A 19201-nucleotide genomic window follows, 5' to 3' on the forward strand; every position below is an offset into this window, starting at 1 on the left:
TCACTTTGTCTCAGTAGTTTTTATTTTGTGCATGACACTGAACCATGACATAAAAATACATGATCTAATGCACTTGACACCTGGTGGTGACTATAGTTTGCCATAAAAAAAAGTGTTATAAAATAACATACTATATGATTAAAAAAAAAATCATTATTTATTCATGGTATAGTAGTTTATAAAAAAAAAAGTCATAGCATAAAAAATGTGATTAAAAGAACATGATACAAACTGTCAAAAAATGTCAGTAATAGTACGCCATAAAAATGTCATATGAAATCACAGTGAAAATAAATATAAAAAAAAAAATCTATGAAGTCACGGTATAGTATGTCTAAAATTCTTAAAAAGATATGATATAGTACGTCATTAACAAAAAAAGTTATAATATAGTTTGCCGTAAAAAATAAAATTTAGTGTCCCTCTCCCCCGTCCTTTAACTCGTCGCCTTCCATGAGGCGACAGTAATCAGGTGTTGTGTGTCCCGCAGGTGTGAGGGGGCGTGGCCCGGGGAACACAGGGAACAGCATTGTTTCGGTAGTTTGGGGATTTTCGTTTTGTTTATGAATAAAAATGCAAGAATAAGGTTTGAGCTGAGCTGTCTTCTGGGGAGATAACCACGTTTAGTTGTTTGTTATTATGGCACCTTGTCCAGCTGAAGACAAGAAACCAGTGTTTACTGGGGACCAGAACGACCGAACACAAGTTAAGCCGAGTCCTCCAACACGACGTCTGGTGAGTTTTGTTCGTTACTGCAATGCACTGCTCAGTCCTAGTTTATATTTTTGTATTTTGAAGGGAGAACACTTCACATTTTTATCTCATGAGCATTGTTTTCAAGCGCGTGCAGTTTGTTTCTTTGGTGTGCTCACGAGGGCTTCAAAAGCGACCGACATTATTGGCATTTCCTCTCTTAACCAGGTGCCTCTCCGATTGTAATTGTGACCAGTCTTCAACTGAAGCTGATTGGCATAGTACAGTCTGCCACAGAATGTCACAAAATATATCAAAGTATAATATGCTATGCAAAATGTCATATATAAAGTCATACTATGTATAAATTATTTTAAAAACGTCATAGCATAATTTGTCATAAAAATGTGATAAAAACAGTCATAGTATAGTATGTGATAAAAATGTGATAAAAACAGTCATAGTATAGTATGTGATGAAAATGTGATAAAAACAGTCATAGTATAGTATGTGATAAAAATGTGATAAAAACGGTCATAGTATAGTATGTGATGAAAATGTGATGGAAAAACAGTCATAGTATAGTATGTGATAAAAATGTGATAAAAACGGTCATAGTATAGTATGTGATAAAAATGTGATAAAAACAGTCATAGTATAGTATGTGATAAAAATGTGATAAAAACAGTCATAGTATAGTATGTGATGAAAATGTGATAAAAACAGTCATAGTATAGTATGTGATAAAAATGTGATAAAAACGGTCATAGTATAGTATGTGATGAAAATGTGATGGAAAAACAGTCATAGTATAGTATGTGATAAAAATGTGATAAAAACGGTCATAGTATAGTATGTGATAAAAATGTGATAAAAACGGTCATAGTATAGTATGTGATGAGAATGTGATAAAAACGGTCATAGTATAGTATGTGATAAAAATGTGATAAAAACAGTCATAGTATAGTATGTGATAAAAATGTGATAAAAACAGTCATAGTATAGTATGTGATAAAAATGTGATGAAAACGGTCATAGTATAGTATGTGATGAAAATGTGATAAAAACAGTCATAGTATAGTATGTGATAAAAATGTGATAAAAACGGTCATAGTATAGTATGTGATAAAAATGTGATAAAAACAGTCATAGTATAGTATGTGATGAAAATGTGATAAAAACGGTCATAGTATAGTATGTGATAAAAATGTGATAAAAACAGTCATAGTATAGTATGTGATAAAAATGTGATAAAAACAGTCATAGTATAGTATGTGATAAAAATGTGATAAAAACAGTCATAGTATAGTATGTGATAAAAACGGTCATAGTATAGTATGTGATGAAAATGTGATAAAAACAGTCATAGTATAGTATGTGATAAAAATGTGATAAAAACGGTCATAGTATAGTATGTGATGAGAATGTGATAAAAACAGTCATAGTATAGTATGTGATAAAAATGTGATAAAAACAGTCATAGTATAGTATGTGATGAGAATGTGATAAAAACGGTCATAGTATAGTATGTGATAAAAATGTGATAAAAACGGTCATAGTATAGTATGTGATGAGAATGTGATAAAAACGGTCATAGTATAGTATGTGATAAAAATGTGATAAAAACAGTCATAGTATAGTATGTGATGAGAATGTGATAAAAACGGTCATAGTATAGTATGCGATAAAAATGTGATAAAAACGGTCATAGTATAGTATGCGATGAAAATGTGATAAAAACAGTCATAGTATAGTATGTGATGAAAATGTGATAAAAACAGTCATAGTATAGTATGTGATGAAAACGGTCATAGTATAGTATGTGATGAAAATGTGATAAAAACAGTCATAGTATAGTATGTGATGAAAACGGTCATAGTATAGTATGTGATGAAAATGTGATAAAAACAGTCATAGTATAGTATGTGATAAAAACAGTCATAGTATAGTATGTGATAAAAATGTGATAAAAACAGTCATAGTATAGTATGTGATGAAAATGTGATAAAAACAGTCATAGTATAGTATGTGATAAAAATGTGATGAAAAACAGTCATAGTATAGTATGTGATAAAAATGTGATAAAAACGGTCATAGTATAGTATGCGATGAAAATGTGATAAAAACAGTCATAGTATAGTATGTGATAAAAATGTGATAAAAACAGTCATAGTATAGTATGTGATAAAAATGTGATAAAAACAGTCATAGTATAGTATGTGATAAAAACAGTCATAGTATAGTATGTGATAAAAATGTGATAAAAACAGTCATAGTATAGTATGTGATGAAAATGTGATAAAAACAGTCATAGTATAGTATGCGATGAAAATGTGATGAGAATGTGATAAAAACAGTCATAGTATAGTATGTGATGAAAATGTGATAAAAACAGTCATAGTATAGTATGTGATGAAAATGTGATAAAAACAGTCATAGTATAGTATGTGATGAAAATGTGATAAAAACAGTCATAGTATAGTATGTGATGAAAATGTGATAAAAACGGTCATAGTATAGTATGTGATGAAAATGTGATAAAAACGGTCATAGTATAGTATGTGATGAAAATGTGATGAAAACAGTCATAGTATAGTATGTGATGAAAATGTGATAAAAACGGTCATAGTATAGTATGTGATGAAAACAGTCATAATATGTGATGAAAACGTGATCAAAACAGTCATAGTTTTTATCACATTTTTTTTATCACATACTATGACTGTTTTTATCACATTTTTATGTAATAAAGTTCTGTTTTATCAATGTAAGCATCGCTGTCTACAAAGTTGGAAATTATATTTAATTATGGGGGGTACTGAAAAACCAACAAAACAATCTGAGTCGACATCCATTTATTTTAATTTTTATTATAAAAATGTAGACCTTGTGGACAGACCAGTTCACAAAAAAATCTAAATATTCAGACTCTTTGAAAACAGAATCACAACATAGAGTCCTTTACCTAGATTCATTTTCAAACATACATTTCAAACTTATTTGTTCCTTAAAAACAGTAAAACGCGCCTCTTGTTTCCGACGAGCTTGAGAAACAACCTTTACAAATGAATGACGACAGAACAAAAAGCACGATGCCAAAAAGTACACAATAATACAACTTAAAGTATTTCCAAAGGGAAACATATTTTTAAAGCATGATGCTGCAAATACATTCTTTTTTTTTCAGCAGAGACAAACAAAAACAAACGGTAAAATAAGCACTTTGGTCTTCCTCCTCAAACACACTGAAGATGATTATGCTAGCATTTTTTATGAATAATGAAGTTAGTTTCAGTTAGCATGATGCTAACTCGTTAACTGAGGCAACCACAGCGTTTTAATCACATTGAAGATATTTTCTGTGGGTATAACTTCATGTACCATTTGAGATCTACTTCAGGGTGTGATGTGAATTGTCGATACAATATTCTTAAGTTCAGAGCTCGCATTCTGTTGAACAGCAAACACGTACTGTGTCAAGCAGGTGAGGTACAACAAAAAAAATCTTTGACATTCAAACAAGATGTAACTTCTATTCTTCCATTTTAAATCTGTTTTTAAAGTGCATATGTTCATTCACGTTCCAACCTGTTTTAACTGCAGTGGCTAACTTTTAATTTTGATCAGTGCCAATTGTCATGCACACAAATCTACAAATTAATTAGCTCCGGGAATTTGATATCAAATTCTATATAAGATTCACCATGACGGATCAGTCTACCGTTGACCAACACTATCTGACCAGACAGTCCAAAACATTTTCCAGGACTTAAACTCTTCGAGCTGTTATGATATGCAGGATATATTTTAATTACATTTGAAGGTGTTCAACTAAACTGCAGCACAGCCACAATACTAAAATATTCCTTTTTGACAGGAGTTCCAAAAAGCTAAATTGAATTGAAGCCAAGTAAATGTGGTGTTGTTCATTATTATTTGCTTTAGAATAGAATAATAAACTGTATCCAAAATCACTCCTTTGTTTACTCATTCACTATTTCTTGTAGACCCAATACTTTACTGTAAACTCATATTTCGGACACTTATAAATCCATCATTTACGACATGAACTGCAGTCATTTTGCGCACGTGTAACAAAAATGTACAATCCCTTGTTGGATTTTGTATAAAGCAACAGTGTCACTCAGAATTCAGACAAACAAAATGGTGAACAAGAAATGCAGTAAGTAAGGAGTGATTTCAGACACGGGGTGTTTCTCAAAGTCAAGGAAGGATCCTTACATGGCTGAATTTCAAGGATGCTATGTCATTAAATCCTGCCGAAGGACAGTTCCAGTGTCAAGCATCCTTCAAGTCTACCAAGGACAGAGACCTTCCTTTAGAGAATGTTCAAGGATGCATGTGTGTATCCTCAGCGGGTATAAAGTACCCACAGTTCTTTGCGCACGATTTGCTGGAAGTGAAGGCGGGGCCTCTTCAATGAAACTTTCACCATTTATTATCCATTTATTTGGATAAATAAAAACACTGCTTAACCTCCTGAGACCCTGTGTCTTCATATGAGGACATCACATGTGGGTTTACTTGACCTTATACTTCATTCTACTTAACTCAGACCTGTTGTCCTTGTTCGTGGACACTTTTTTGTGCCATCTAGTGGCAGTAAGAGCACAATACACTAATCCATGTAGAAACATTTTACAATTTAAACTTGTTTACCGATGATTAACTATGTTTGTAGTTTGGTATGGCAACAAATTTGACCAAGTTTAGCAACAGTAACAAGATAAGACACTGTTAATTAGGAAGTACTCGTTTGAAGACACTACGACTTTATCGTTGACAATGTTTTGTTTTTTATACTTATTGGGTCCTACCGATCCCAAATAGCTAGGAGAAATTAAAAAGGCATACCACACAAAAGTTCAGGTCTCAGGAGGTTAAATAGTTCGCCCCCCCCCCCCCCCCCCCCAAAGGTTAATGATGTATACCTGAGGACACTCGTTAGCCTGTTCCAATGTGTGTTTATCAAATGCTAGGAAGGAAGGACTCTTGCCTTGCCTCTGCAGGATCCTTCCTTGAAGGTATGGCCTATCAAGGAAGGATCCTTGACTTCCAGAAACAAAAAAATCTGTGTAAATTTACTCAATGAATCTAGATCATCAAGGAAACAAGAAAACCGCATGTGATCAGAGCTAATCAGAAGCTAAAGGAAGTGATTATGTTTACTAATTTAGGATGTTTCACCTGCAGCGAATAGGCCAAAGTTAGAAGTCGTCACGCTCTAACGGAAATCAATAACGGATCGTCTTCTGTGAGGACGTGAGACTACAGTACACACGTTATGACTGGAAATACTGTCAAACCCAGGTATCAGGGTCATGAAATTAAAACTAAAAAAAGAAAAAAAAAATCAGTTTAAACTTCAGAGTTTTCTGTAAATGTCACCTGTTCTCCACGTTCTGTTATTTCCATTAACTGGATGATTGTGTCTTTGCAGTGCTGATGTCGTCTGGCATTGTGCCTCTCCTGGTGAGAACAAAACCTGGGAACAGTTATCTCAAGTAAGTCAGCAGATTAAAAAAGTCACCTGCAGAACGGTGATGTTAACATCCATTAACAGATGTGTAAATGTAATTATTAAAAAGCGCTTACACCTGGGAGCTGGTACGAGTAGAGAGTAGAGGTTTGTTAAATGCCAGGAGTATACTCTGTGGTTTAAACCGTCTTCTACAAAATAATTTATTAAACTGTAACCATTAGTTTGCGTTTGAACTAGAGAGTCACCTCGACTAATTCCAATTTCTTTTCTGTATGAAGAAAACCACTGGACTAACACATGTATTTTTAAAACAGACTTTAAGGTCGTAACAGAGTTTGAAGTTTTGTTTTAAAATTTGCTCAACATATAAATAATAACTTTCAGTTTAAGAAAATAGAACACAAAAATGACAATGAATGATTGTTGTCCCGTCGGCAGCTCCGAACTTCGCCTTCAAATGTGTGGTTGAGCTGAAATGAAAACTGAACTGGTGGAAACGCAGCTGAGAACCTAAACCATCACGTTAAACATAATTTATGCTTAATAATACTAACACTTTTGTAGACAGGTAAAATAACAACGCATTGTTTTGTGTCGTGGAACACACAAATGAAACAAACTACAATTGAAATAAACCCTAAGTAAAAACACTGAGTGGGTAAATAAATAGTGTAATTGCACAAAGTGGGAACGTTGAAGGTGAAAGCACTCCGATATGTCGAGGCCGACGTTCAGTCTTTGAGTCAGTCGACCGTTAGATCGATCAGTCAGATGAGCATTCAGGTAGTCAGTCAGTGAGAGTGAAGGTCAACGCTGGTTCTCTCTTCACTGTCATGATTTGATCTTCCACAGCTGTGAACAGAAACACAGACACAAACCTGCTGGTTTATTCATGTTTAAACACACAGCATATAATCAGTTAGGTCAATTGCTATACTATGATTATTTTAAATGACATACTATATGTACTAAGACTTATGTACAGATTTACTTCTGTGCCAGCAAGCTAATTTACTAGTGATGATCATTTATTTTGCTGTATTAAAACTGTAACTGATGTCAGTGAAATGAATGCAGTCAGTTCATATTTTCTGTGTAAATATGCATGTTGAGCTCAACTTTGGTGAGTTTGTGCTGTAGACCAATATCAAGATGTCTTCAGTGTTGACCCTGAAGGAACAAAGAAGCACACACGTACCTTCAGGTTAAACCCTAATAGGTCAGATATGACTCCCGACACGGCGGACAGGATGACCACCTGGGTGATGTTGTAGAGCAGAGGGTTCATAGTCAAACCGTACAACCTGAAAGGAGTATCCAACTCCTGTAGCCAGAGAGGAGGGGAGGGGGAAACAGGAGTGAAGATTAGAGAGCGTATTTAAGAGTTAATAAAAAAAACTGTTGTTGCAGGGATTGGAATAAATAAAGAGCTCTGCCTCAACTAGATGTTAAGAATCCTGATAATGAAGTGTATTAAAATGACTCTTAAAGGAGCTGTGAGGACAGACGTTACCTTGAGTAGTTTGGTAGCCAGTTTTAAGACGTTGTTGACCAGTGTCAGCTCCTCCTTCTTGTTTGGCTTCTTCTCCATCTTCAGATACAGGTTGATCTATGAAACACACAACAGATCAGTGTCAGTAGCCTCTTTTACACTGCCAGATTTTCCGTGAATGTTGGGCCATTTTGCCGGCAAGCTGACAGCGTTTAGACACACAGAGCCAGATTGGCGAGTTGATGCGAGGTGCCCAATTTTCCGCCTCGTAGGGTAGTCATATTGGCGGACCCCTTTTAGTTTAAACAGACCGGCGGCCTTCCACAACGGGAGGGGCTGTTGAAGACTTGTGGGAGGAGCTGTTGATGACGCCGCATGCAAACCTGACAGACACTGTAAAGATGTGCAAGTGGGGAGACAAAGAATTGTGCACCCTCCTTGTCCTCGCAAACGAAGAGGCCATTAACTGTCAGAAGATAGGAACAGTGAAGGATGGGCCGACTTACGAGAGAATCGCCGAAGGATGTCACTGTTTACGTCACACACTGAGCTACACATTTTGTTACTTGCTCACGCCCCCCATTGCCTTGAAAAAGGCACATTTTGTATAAACACAAGTAGGCGGGCGGCACTCCCCGATTTTGTTTTTGTACTGCCAATGCTGAAAGAAGACTGATTGGGCTTTCCTGCAAATTTGCACAACTCCTGTCTAAAAAGGGCTCGTGCTGGAAGACGTGTCTGCTGTGTGTTTAAACATCTATGTTCTGAGTGTACCTGTTCGGTGAGCAGTATGGAGGTGTTGCTGTACTTCTTGCTGGTCTCGGAGCCCAGAGTGACGAACCTGAGCAGGAACAGAGACAGACTGGAGCACCAGATCACCAGCTCCCAGTTATAGTGACACTCCAGGAACGTTTCATGGACGTGGAGCAACTGGAGGACGAGAGGTAGGGACATTAATCAGTCTGTGGAGATGTTTCATTTGGCACAAGTTGTCTTATGTTCAGTCTCAGGCGTCAAAGCTCTCTAGATAACTAAGAGCCATCATGTGTAGAATTTGAACATTTTGCCGCCTTCCAGTGGTTGTGGCAGGAATCAACACTGACTCAACCAGTTTTCACTGAGGTTAACAAAATATGATTTAATTACAAGAACAATTTACTTGTTGTTGCTTAATTAAAAATCCATTCAAAACTGAGGTAAAGTAAACCTGAAAACAGTGGTGGAAGGTAACTAAGTTTATTTACTCAGGTACTTTACTTAAATACAAATTTCAGGTAGTTTATCTCAGGTTTTCATGCCACTTTTCTACTCCAGAAAAAGTTTTACTTTTGACTTCACTACCCTTGATTTGACAGCTTCAGTTACTTTACAAATTAAGATCTTTGCATGTAAAACACACAAAAAGTTTTCGTATAAATTAAACTACCCAATAGTTTATACAGGTGCAGCGTAAATGATTAGTCAATAAAGTGTTAGAACATTAATTTGCAATTATTTTGATGAATGAAATGTGAAGATTTGCTGCTGTCCTTATGGTATTGTCAGTGACAACTACAGTAGAAAAACTAGACAAAAGCCAGATCTGTAGCTGACATGCATTTACATGTTTTTGTGTTTGTCACACGATGTGAAATGATCATAAATGTTGACTGTAATCCAGCCGTTCCTAAACTTACAGGTTTAATTTGGCTGTAATGATGTGACCCAATCAGATCTTACCTGGGCGCAGCAGATGAAGACAACAGACAGAGTGAGCAGGAAGGCAGACGACACAATCACATCCACTGAACGCTGAGGACCCCGTCTCTGCAAATACAACAGGACTCAATCTAACTACAGTTCATTTTGTTCAAGCTGTTCATCTGTCCAGCTCCCAAATTAACAGATACATTTGTAGTATTTAACATAGATGCTTATTTTTCCAGTTAAACAGCTCATTCGCCCAGTTTATTTATGATTAATTGCATTAATTACCAGTCAGAAGTGAGAGACTGAACTGACATCACAGCTGCGGTACATTTTTAAAGAGGGTGTGAACGTCATCAGTGAGCTACCTTGAGGTAGGAGCGTAGCGACAGCCACATCTTGATGTTCTGAACTTTCTTCAGCCTAAAATGGGGGACTTCAGACTTCCTGGCTCTGCGCGCTGAAGTCAGGTGACCAAATAGCTTGGCAAACAGTAGCCTCTGAAACAGCCAACAACATTAATAAGTTTAATCAGAAATGACAGGAGAGTTCAGGTGAGTATCCATCTAAGAAAAACCAAACCTCACCTGTTTGTAGGTCCTCTCTGCTACACTGAGCAGGAAGAAGAAGAGCCATATAAGGCAAACGCGCACCACGAAGCTGAGTGTTACCATGGTGATGACCAAGGCGTCTGATCCAGACCCGCCTCCCAGTGCCACAGAGAGCAGCTCATTGGCTGAGAGCGTGGTCAGCTGATCCAAGTCACGGTACTGAGCCAGCCTGCAGGAGATGGACAGAGACTGAGTTAAACAGCCAATATCCAAATTTTGCATACTTTTGTGCTACTGACAGTTTGTAATATGTGATACCTCACTAAATTTAAAATATGTGGCACAATTTATTTATTTCTTAAATATTTCTCCAGTCCATTTTTCCATGGTATTTAATTGTTTTTAGATGTTAACACGTTGAAAGGACGTATGTTGTACCTGTACGCGAAAGGTGTGAGGCCGAGCGTCACTGAAACCAGGTTCCCAAAGATCTGGTAACCAATACCAGGAGTGTAGAGATTCACCTGCGTCAGGAGGCAGAGAAAAGTTGTGTTTTAATAATTCTCCACCTCCATTTGTTGTCTTACACTGAAAGTTAAAATATTAAATATACGCTTTCCTTTCAGGTTCACAGAATTCGTCACTCACTCTGTTCATGATCATGCCGCTGATCTCCAGGACGGACATGTCGGCCTTCTTACACTCGTTTCCCTCCCACACAATGGCGCTCACTCTCTCCAAACCAGGGTTGGAGCTGTGCAGCCAGGGAACGTGACCCTGAGGTATACACATCAACATACACATTATTACTGACCTGACTTTGTAATACTATTCAAATGGGACACAGTAAGCAACCAAATGTGTTTGGGATTTGTGGGTCAGGGCCTAGGTTTTAACACAACATCTGGTTGCAAAGTTAACATATTGAAAGTGGTTTTTTTTTTTTTTTTTTTTTAGCTTTTTGCCTTTATTGCATAGGATGGTTTCAGTGTGAAAGGGGGACAGAGAGAGAGAAGATGACATGGTGCAAGAGGCCGTAGGCTGGAACTGAACCTGTGGCCACAGTGGCACAGACATTGCCTAGTATATGGGACACCTGCTCTATCCACTAAGCCACAAGCCACAAAGTTAACGTTTTAATACATATATTTAGCAGGTCAACTGTAAAGGGAATCTCGTCATTTAAGAACTGTTGAAAAAGCAGTTATATGTAACCAAGACATCTAAAAAAAAAAAAAAAGACACATCTCAGTCAATTTAAGCTCAGTTTTTTGTTAGATTTCTATTAAAGGAATACTTCACCCACAAAATGATCATTTTTATATCAGTCACTCACCCTGAGTTACTTTGAATTTGTTAAGAAAACTCACATGCCTACATGAGGAACGAGGAATAAATAATAATGATAAACTATTTCCAATTATCAAACCTTTAATCTAATATGTTTATTATCTCGCCCCAAGCAAGCCTCATTTCTTATTTTAGAGCGTTTACAGACCTGATGGAAAGGGTCGTCTCTGTATTCCTTTTTCGCAGGGGGACAGACAGGCGTCCCTCCTCCTTCTCCCTCTGTAAAGAAAAGGAGTCACAGTCACAGGCTGCAGACGTGTTTAAACAAACCAGTCATGAATGCTTCTTTATCTGTTCTTTACTGATCTGGTCTTCAGACCTGTCTCTGAGGTGCAGGATGATCTGCACTCGGCACAGTGCAGGAAGTCTTCCCACATCAGGTCCTCTGTCTCGGACTCGTGTCGAGTGCTCTCTGAGTCCTGAGTCCTCAGACTGGAACATCTGGAGCTGCAGCTGGTGCCAGACTTGGGGACATCCTGAAAGACATGAGAAAAATATGAAAGGATATCTACTCTATGTCCTGTTCTCATTATTCTGATATAACATGATTACACAGCTTTGAGGAGTTAACGTGTTTCCTTCTGTGTGTGTGTGTGTTACCTCCACAGCATAGTGTTTCTTGTAGTGGTGTGTATTCTTGCGGTTTCTGAGCGTACAGTCGCTGTTCATTCTTTCCACTCCCCTGCGGAGGGCGCTGTAGGATGCTTCAGGGTCCTCCTCACTGGACGCCTCATCTGACGCTGGCTCCTAAAAGACACAAAACATATGTCAGACAAATCCTTGAGATTTTGTTGACCTGTAGTCAAACAGCACTTGTGTCTTAGGTTTGATGGATCACCTTGTTGCTGCTCGCCAGCATCAGCCCCGTGCTGCGGGGTGTGTGAGCATGTGCCGGCTGGACGTGAGAGTTCCAGCACACCTCCTCCCCCCTGTTTAAGGAATCGCATCTCTGCTCGTGGAGCTGAAGCCCCTCCTCGCTGCTGCGATTGGTCACCCGGCCATCCAGCGACACGTAGCCGTTGTCTGTCTCCGTCGACTTGTCAATGGACAGTTTGGACTTCTTAGATCTGAGGGAAGACGCAGAGGACGGCAGGAGAGATCGACAGGAAAAGACATATACAGACGGACAGGTGGATACAGACAATTATTAGGATACAAACACAGCAGGTCAGTGAGTTATGACGTCACATCTCTGAAGCTGACATGCAGATAAATCACACTAACAGGATGCATCAAACACAACCGTGTGGAACATTTGTACTAAAGTGGAAACGCCAATGTTGGAGAGAAGGTGTTGCAGAAAAATGAATGTAGTGACGACCTGCTGCAGCACTAACCAAGTAAAACAAAGCAGCACTGTAACTATAGTATCTTACAGGTGCAACTCCTCGTGCAGTCACATTTTCTCAAGATAATTACAAAACGTCTTAAAGTTAAAAAGGCAAACAAGTGAGTGAATGAGAGGATTAACGGCAGTATCACTGAGCAAAATGAACTGTCAGAGGTGGAAGTGTCTGGCGCTGAGAGCTGAAGTGTGTGCGACAGATAATCAATAGATGAAGAAACCAAATCAGGACTCATTTAGTGCTCAGTAATGTTCCACACTGTTGCACTCTGCTGACAGCTTGTCAAAGTCACAGCATGGGGAGGAGGCAGCTGTCTGAGACAATCAAGACAAAATTCAAATCATAGACATTTGAGGAACTTTTAGATCGTTGATTTTATCCCAGCTAAGACAAACGCCCCACGCTTCTTTTGAGCACAGCTTGGTCAGCATGTCATGCACATCAACATCAGCTGCAAAGTCTCTCCGTTCCTCACAGAAAACAGCGGTGACAAAGACTAAAGGTTGTTTCTGTTGATACACTTTGGTGACTCAGGAATTAATAGTTGTACAGCCAATAATCTGATGCCGCATATCAACATTGAGTGTTACATACATGGGTCATTTCAGGACAACTCACACAGAATTTGTCTCCTGACTTGTCGATTAAACGTTGCTACCCTTGCTAGTCAGCACCAGAAATACTAGTCAGTCAGACATATTAAAATAATTATTTTATGCTATTGCGTTCAGCCAATGAAAATATTATTGTAATAATTAGGCATATTTTCTAAAAATGTATTTTCCTGAAAAATATTTTCTTCAATAAATAGTATTTAACTTTCTTTAGTGCACTGTCGTCATGCTTGTATTAAAATAGTGCAATGTTCAAAATGCACTGTGTAGAGTGCCACACATTTCAACTGCATTCAAAATATGATTTAGTCATCGAAAAATGTAATTAATTATATTATTAATGATAATGTTTAACCTTGCAGATTAAATTGTGCTTAATTTTGACTGTTTTGTGAGTGTCTTCTTACTTTTAGCGTAGTCCACTCATCTAATTTTAAACTTCCATTTTAAACATCAAAGAAATTAGTTGTTAAGAACATTCCTACTCCAAATACTTTTCTAGTTATGAATTTTGGAGCTAAATTTAATTTTTTTTCATATTCCTGCCTATTTTTACTGAATTTGGTTGAACTTTGTACTGAACATCCAAAGAACTCTAAGGATAATTTCTAAATATGTTTTTAATTAATTTTTTTCTGTTGTTGTTGCTGTTTTAACATTAATCAAATAAATTAAACTTTTTTTTTCAAACCAAGAATTTTTAATTTTCAAAAATTAACATCTTCACTAGTTTTCACTGTCTTGCAACTAAATTTCTATCACATACAGAAGTTTTAAGGTCCTGCATATTAAAACAAAAAGTGCCACAGATTTTGCTGAAGATGAATAAGCTCATTTTTTGGATATTTTGACTATATTTTTCCAAGATTCATTATTTTAATTTCATTAGATGTTCTTCATGGGGAAGTATTAATATCCATTGCATATATATGAATCATTTACAGCTGTTTTATTACTCCTTTATCGTTTAATAACTTTTTGAAAATAGCTAATTTATGTACTTTTACCTGACTTTAAAATTACATTCAATGGGTTTATTTGTATTTGTGGTAGATATTTGTACTGTTGACTTCAAGGTTTTTAAACTGTGTGTGTGATACCTACTGAGCCTGTTTTTCATTGGGTTCAGGAATTTTCAAGTTAGAGCTTGTAATGACTAAGTTTGTTGCATGAAATGAGCCACATCCAATCAACCTATACATTTTTTAAGACATTCTCTTGGAAGACTGAAGTTCAAAATGTGACAGGAGAGGAGGTGACGTTGCAGCTGAAGAAGCTTGGGTTAGGTTTGAGGTCGGAGGCTGGGGTTCAGCTCTTGACTCTGTATTTCAGTTAAAACATAATGACAAAGTGTGTAAGAGCAACCAGTAAGACTGTTTACTGGCTGAAGACATAACCTGTGTAATAATCTTACAGTTTCACTGTAAAGACATAATTTATTAAAATTAAAACTGGCAAAAAACATTATCTTGGATCATTTACTGAACTGAACCCCAGTCCTGTCTCTGTACATCGTCTCATTTCAGGAAGATGGGAAACAAAAATACACACCCAGCTTTACAGATATCATGCCAGAAATCTTGGAAGAGAGCGCCCAGGCTGTATGTGGTGCTGGCTGAGTGGGAGTGTGGCGCCCCCTCCTGTGTGTTATCGGTAGTGCTAGACCCGTCGCCTTCCCTATGCACCTCCATCTGAGATGCCTTCCTCAACTTCCTTCAGTTTGGAAAGAATACAGGGTGGAGAGAGACTTAGAGAGGACCTGGAGGCTAATACGACCTGAAACTACAGCAGTGTGTCCAACAGGAACCTGATTGCTTTTTATATTGACATGTTATCAGGTGTTTACAGTAAAAAAAAAAAAATTCTGACATTAGACAGTGCCATGTTTCAATGAGCAAAGCACTGCTATCGAAAACTCAGGTTCTCCGCTGGACACAGAGGCTGATACAGTTAAAAGGCAAATTCTACCAAAATACTCTTTTAGATTATTATTCTGCAAAAGTAGATATTTTCATTTAAAAAATTAAAAATGGTTGATTCTGAAGACATGATCTGAGTTGACTAAAAAAGATTTATCATGTCTTGTATTGATGAAAGACAATGTTAAATATAAAGGTTTTTTAAAGTCAGGTATACAATAAATGTCTGAAATGTTAAGATGTGATAATGAAGCATTACTTTTTAACATAAATCCTTTTTTTCGTGAGGAAATTGTACTTTAGTGTCTACTTTTGCAGGATAATAAAGTAAGAGACTTTGCAGAGCTGCTCCTTAACAACTTGATAAAGGACACAGAGGAGAGGTGAAGGACAGGACTGTTGTGTTTTGGTTTACAAATTAAAAAGCAGGATAAACAGGATGTTCATAAAGGCTTTAATCTATCTCTGCTAGAGATGCTACAGTCATTGCTGGTTTTGAACATACACTGTATAAAAGAAGTGGACATAGCCGCTGTGACGTCACCCAATGGTTTGTGAAGTGCTGTTGTGAAGCCTTGAGTTTGGCGTTTTTGTCACTGCCACCCTATTCTTTTTTGTCTTTTTTTGGACACCACCCTGATAGTGACTTGTCAAACACAAGTGAGTTCTGCACGACACTGCAATGTTGTAGCCTGGAAATCCAGACCCAAATCCAGAAAGATTTAGGGTCTGGCTATGAGTAATGTAAATGGCCCAACTCGAGGGGCGGCACCAAGCATGCATTTGAAAATATCACTGCGCGCAATTGGATAACACTACAACCGATCAGAACAATACACGGGGTGACGTATCCAGAGCTTAGCTACCAGCGGAGCTAACTGGTAGATTAGACTCTTGCCATATCCAGTCGGCAAAACGGCAAAAACGTCCTTCTTGCAAAGGAAAGACTTGAGCGCCGTCTTCTGTTCCTCTTTTCGAGAAAAATGTTGTCCAATCACCATAGTTTCCTGTGAGTCTGTCAATCATAGCAGCCCCTCATCAAACTCAATTACTTGTTTCTGGTTGTAGAGACACAAAGGTGGCTGAAACGCGTGGACAACAGACAAGAAAAATCACCATGACAGAGGCTGTTAGATCCAGATCTTTTGCATGTGCGGCGATTGATAAATGTGGTTAGTGGTAGGGGTAGGAATCACAAGAGGATCCACGATACAATATTATCACGACACTTAAGTCAGGATACAATATTATTGTGATTTTAAATATGTTGGGATATGCTGAGTATTGTGAGAAAATATAATGTGATATATTGAGATTTATTACAACACATTTACAACTGTAAATTATGTCCCCAAGGAAAACTTTGAAATACTTTATCCTATTAGATAAAACAGATGTTGACAGTCTGTTCTTCTCACCTAAGCCATTCTTTTGCAGCAGCAAAATGTATTTAGTGGACTCAAAAAGCAATTTATTATATTACTCCAGTAGACTAAAGTATGATTTGTATTTGTAATATCAATAATTTATATAATAAAAATATCGATGCTTGGTGCTGTGTGACAACACAATATTGCCACACAAAAATATTGCAATACTATCCTAACCTTAGCGTTGTACACACCCCAAACTCAGAACAGTGCGGTTTTATTCTCAATGGAACAAATTACCTGTGATTTTAAATAGATAATACAAACACACACAAAATGGCAACTATTTATGCAGTTCTCACTTCATGTGCCGTGAAATCAGGTATTTTAGGCTGCAACAATCCCATAAGATTCTAGGGGCAGGGATACACCCTATTAGAGTAATACAATCAATAGCTTTTTCTATCCAGTACACACATTTTGCTGCTGGAAAAAAAAGGCTGAAGTGAGATGAACAGACTGAAACTTTATCTTATTAGATACAACAGATGTTTACAAAGTTTTCCTTTGGGGACATAATTTACAGTTTTAAAAAAAGGTAATATACCTCAGTGTATATTATCACAATACTCAGCATATCGCGATAGTATCATATTGTGATAATATCGTATTGTGGATCCTCTGGTGATTCCCACCCCTATAAGATTATATACAATTATACAACAGCTAGTTCCGACCGAGTAATTTGATTGGACGAGAGGCATTCCGTGAGTGGGACATGTTACAGTAAAATCACTCCGCTCACAGGTGTTACAAATATAAATACAACCGCTAATTAACCAGCTGTCACACTTGCTACATTGACGCAAACTGACACTATCCTACACCAAGAAGATGGATATTTTCCCCCAAATCACATTTGAATTAAATTATGAGTGTTCGTCAGGAGAGGACGAGGAAAAGGACAGCCAGGACTCTTCTGTGCAGACCTCCAGGTGTGTTTGAATCCGGCCGTGCCAACATCCAGGTTTGACAACGTTTCATCAGCCGAACTGGACGAAGTTACACAGCTGCAGATCAATGTAAATACAAAGTAGCTTGTGAGTTCCCAGCGTGTGTACTGCGTTGCCTGGCAGCAGACTGGGGGAACTGTTTTTTTTAATCACGGAGCTACATAACATACTTAAATAATTTATTTCATCACCTTTTGTTAACATTTCCTTACTCAGCAGGTCGTGATGTTGTACTGTGTATCATCACGGCTGTGATTCGGTCATAGGCACGAGGCTGCGGAGTTGCCCCCTGCTGGTCTTGAGATAGAATGCAGGTTTACGGCACTTGCGCATTGGCTTCACTTTTAAGACCCGGAGGCTACGTTCACTTCTTTTATACAGTCTTTTATACAGAACAGTCTATGGTTATGGCTATGAATAATGAGATTGTGTGCATTTTCTTCCTCGACACTGATTTCTGTTTATGAGATGAAATGTCTATAAAGGCTTGGATGAGGAAAAGAGAAAGATAGATACAGAGGAACAGAATCAACGTTGTGTAAATATAATTATACCCTTTTCATGATTTCTCTTCTTGATTGAGTGAAGGAGCAAGCACTGTTACCTCACTCCCTACCAACCCTTTCCAAAACTGTGGCATGGTCCAATTTTCTTCCCAAAGATTCTGAAAATTGTCTTAAAATCATTTTGAACCAGAAACAGCAGCCACACACTGACAAGCTGTAAACTGACAGAGAGAAAACCACAAACTGCAAATATAAAAACTACAAAAACACACCAAGTAAAGCAAACTACTTTCTACTGCCACACACAGTGAATCCTGTTTGTCTTTAACCACTGACATTAGATTTATCATGGAGAGATTCTTTAAGGTGAACACGCCTGGTGAGTGGTAAACATGTCATCTAGATACAATACAAATCCTTTTTCCCCTATTGGTTGTCTCGTTACTTTTACACAGAGTCTGCTGATGTTGACAGAAACTCTCTCCATGATAAAAATGCTTTGATATTTTGTGAAAGAAGCTGACTGAGAACTTGGCAGAAAGCAAACAGCGAGGACACACGCAACCCAGCAACACAAGACTGATTCATTTGTTTCTTCTTCTCCTCTCGTGCTTGTTATCTCCATTTTCCCTTCTTCTCTTTATCTCCTCCAGTCTCTCTTCGTATGATTAATCTATTCCTCGCTCAAAAAGCTTCCCTCCTGCTTCTTCTTCTGCCCCTCCCTCTTCTTTCCCCCTGTGCATCATTTCCTGAACAGGTTTTCACTCCTCCTCATACACAGTGTTCTCTCATCGTTACCTGCGCCTCTTCCCTCCGCTGCTGGAGGCAGGTTTCGGGGTCCTGGTGGAGACGATCTGACAGTGGACGGTGCCCAGCAGCAACATGAGCCAGATGGCTCCAAACACCTCGGTGGTTGGTATCCCATGAGGCTGGGGGATGGTCACATACAGGACCGCTGCTGCCACTGCAGGGGCAGAGACAAATGTTACCACATTATAAGCAGAGAAATTAAATGTCAGTGTAAATGTTACTGTCTTAACACCAAACTCTGTGGCTTTTAACCCTTGTAGCTCACTGTTTTGGTTTCCCAGTTCACAAGTTCACATTTTCTTAATATGGATTTCAAACGTCCTTGCACCTACAGGAAATGTGCACACA

At 37.9% G+C, this 19201-nt stretch overlaps 1 protein-coding gene across 2 annotated transcripts in view; it reads right to left on the bottom strand.

The window, feature by feature from the left end:
- Positions 1 to 5613: 5613 nt before the first annotated feature.
- The window catches only part of LOC125882788 (protein PHTF2-like), a 64375-nt gene continuing 50787 nt past the window's right edge, over positions 5614 to 19201 (bottom strand). Inside the window, exons 7-21 of one of the 2 annotated variants that reach the window (XM_049566644.1) lie at positions 18842 to 19007; positions 14787 to 14948; positions 12114 to 12342; positions 11876 to 12022; positions 11595 to 11751; positions 11424 to 11494; positions 10574 to 10702; positions 10364 to 10449; positions 9962 to 10154; positions 9743 to 9874; positions 9408 to 9494; positions 8463 to 8618; positions 7710 to 7805; positions 7395 to 7520; positions 5614 to 7048 (exon numbers count right to left, since the gene is read on the bottom strand). In XM_049566644.1, the coding sequence (XP_049422601.1) occupies positions 7028 to 7048; positions 7395 to 7520; positions 7710 to 7805; positions 8463 to 8618; positions 9408 to 9494; positions 9743 to 9874; positions 9962 to 10154; positions 10364 to 10449; positions 10574 to 10702; positions 11424 to 11494; positions 11595 to 11751; positions 11876 to 12022; positions 12114 to 12342; positions 14787 to 14948; positions 18842 to 19007 (1958 nt within the window). In that variant the 3' untranslated portion in view covers positions 5614 to 7027. The remainder of the gene's footprint in view (positions 7049 to 7394; positions 7521 to 7709; positions 7806 to 8462; positions 8619 to 9407; positions 9495 to 9742; positions 9875 to 9961; positions 10155 to 10363; positions 10450 to 10573; positions 10703 to 11423; positions 11495 to 11594; positions 11752 to 11875; positions 12023 to 12113; positions 12343 to 14786; positions 14949 to 18841; positions 19008 to 19201) is intronic. The other variant, XM_049566645.1, reaches the window with a different exon arrangement.

This window comes from Epinephelus fuscoguttatus, linkage group LG22 (genome assembly GCF_011397635.1).
Source record: "Epinephelus fuscoguttatus linkage group LG22, E.fuscoguttatus.final_Chr_v1".
NCBI classification, from domain to species: domain Eukaryota; kingdom Metazoa; phylum Chordata; class Actinopteri; order Perciformes; family Serranidae; genus Epinephelus; species Epinephelus fuscoguttatus.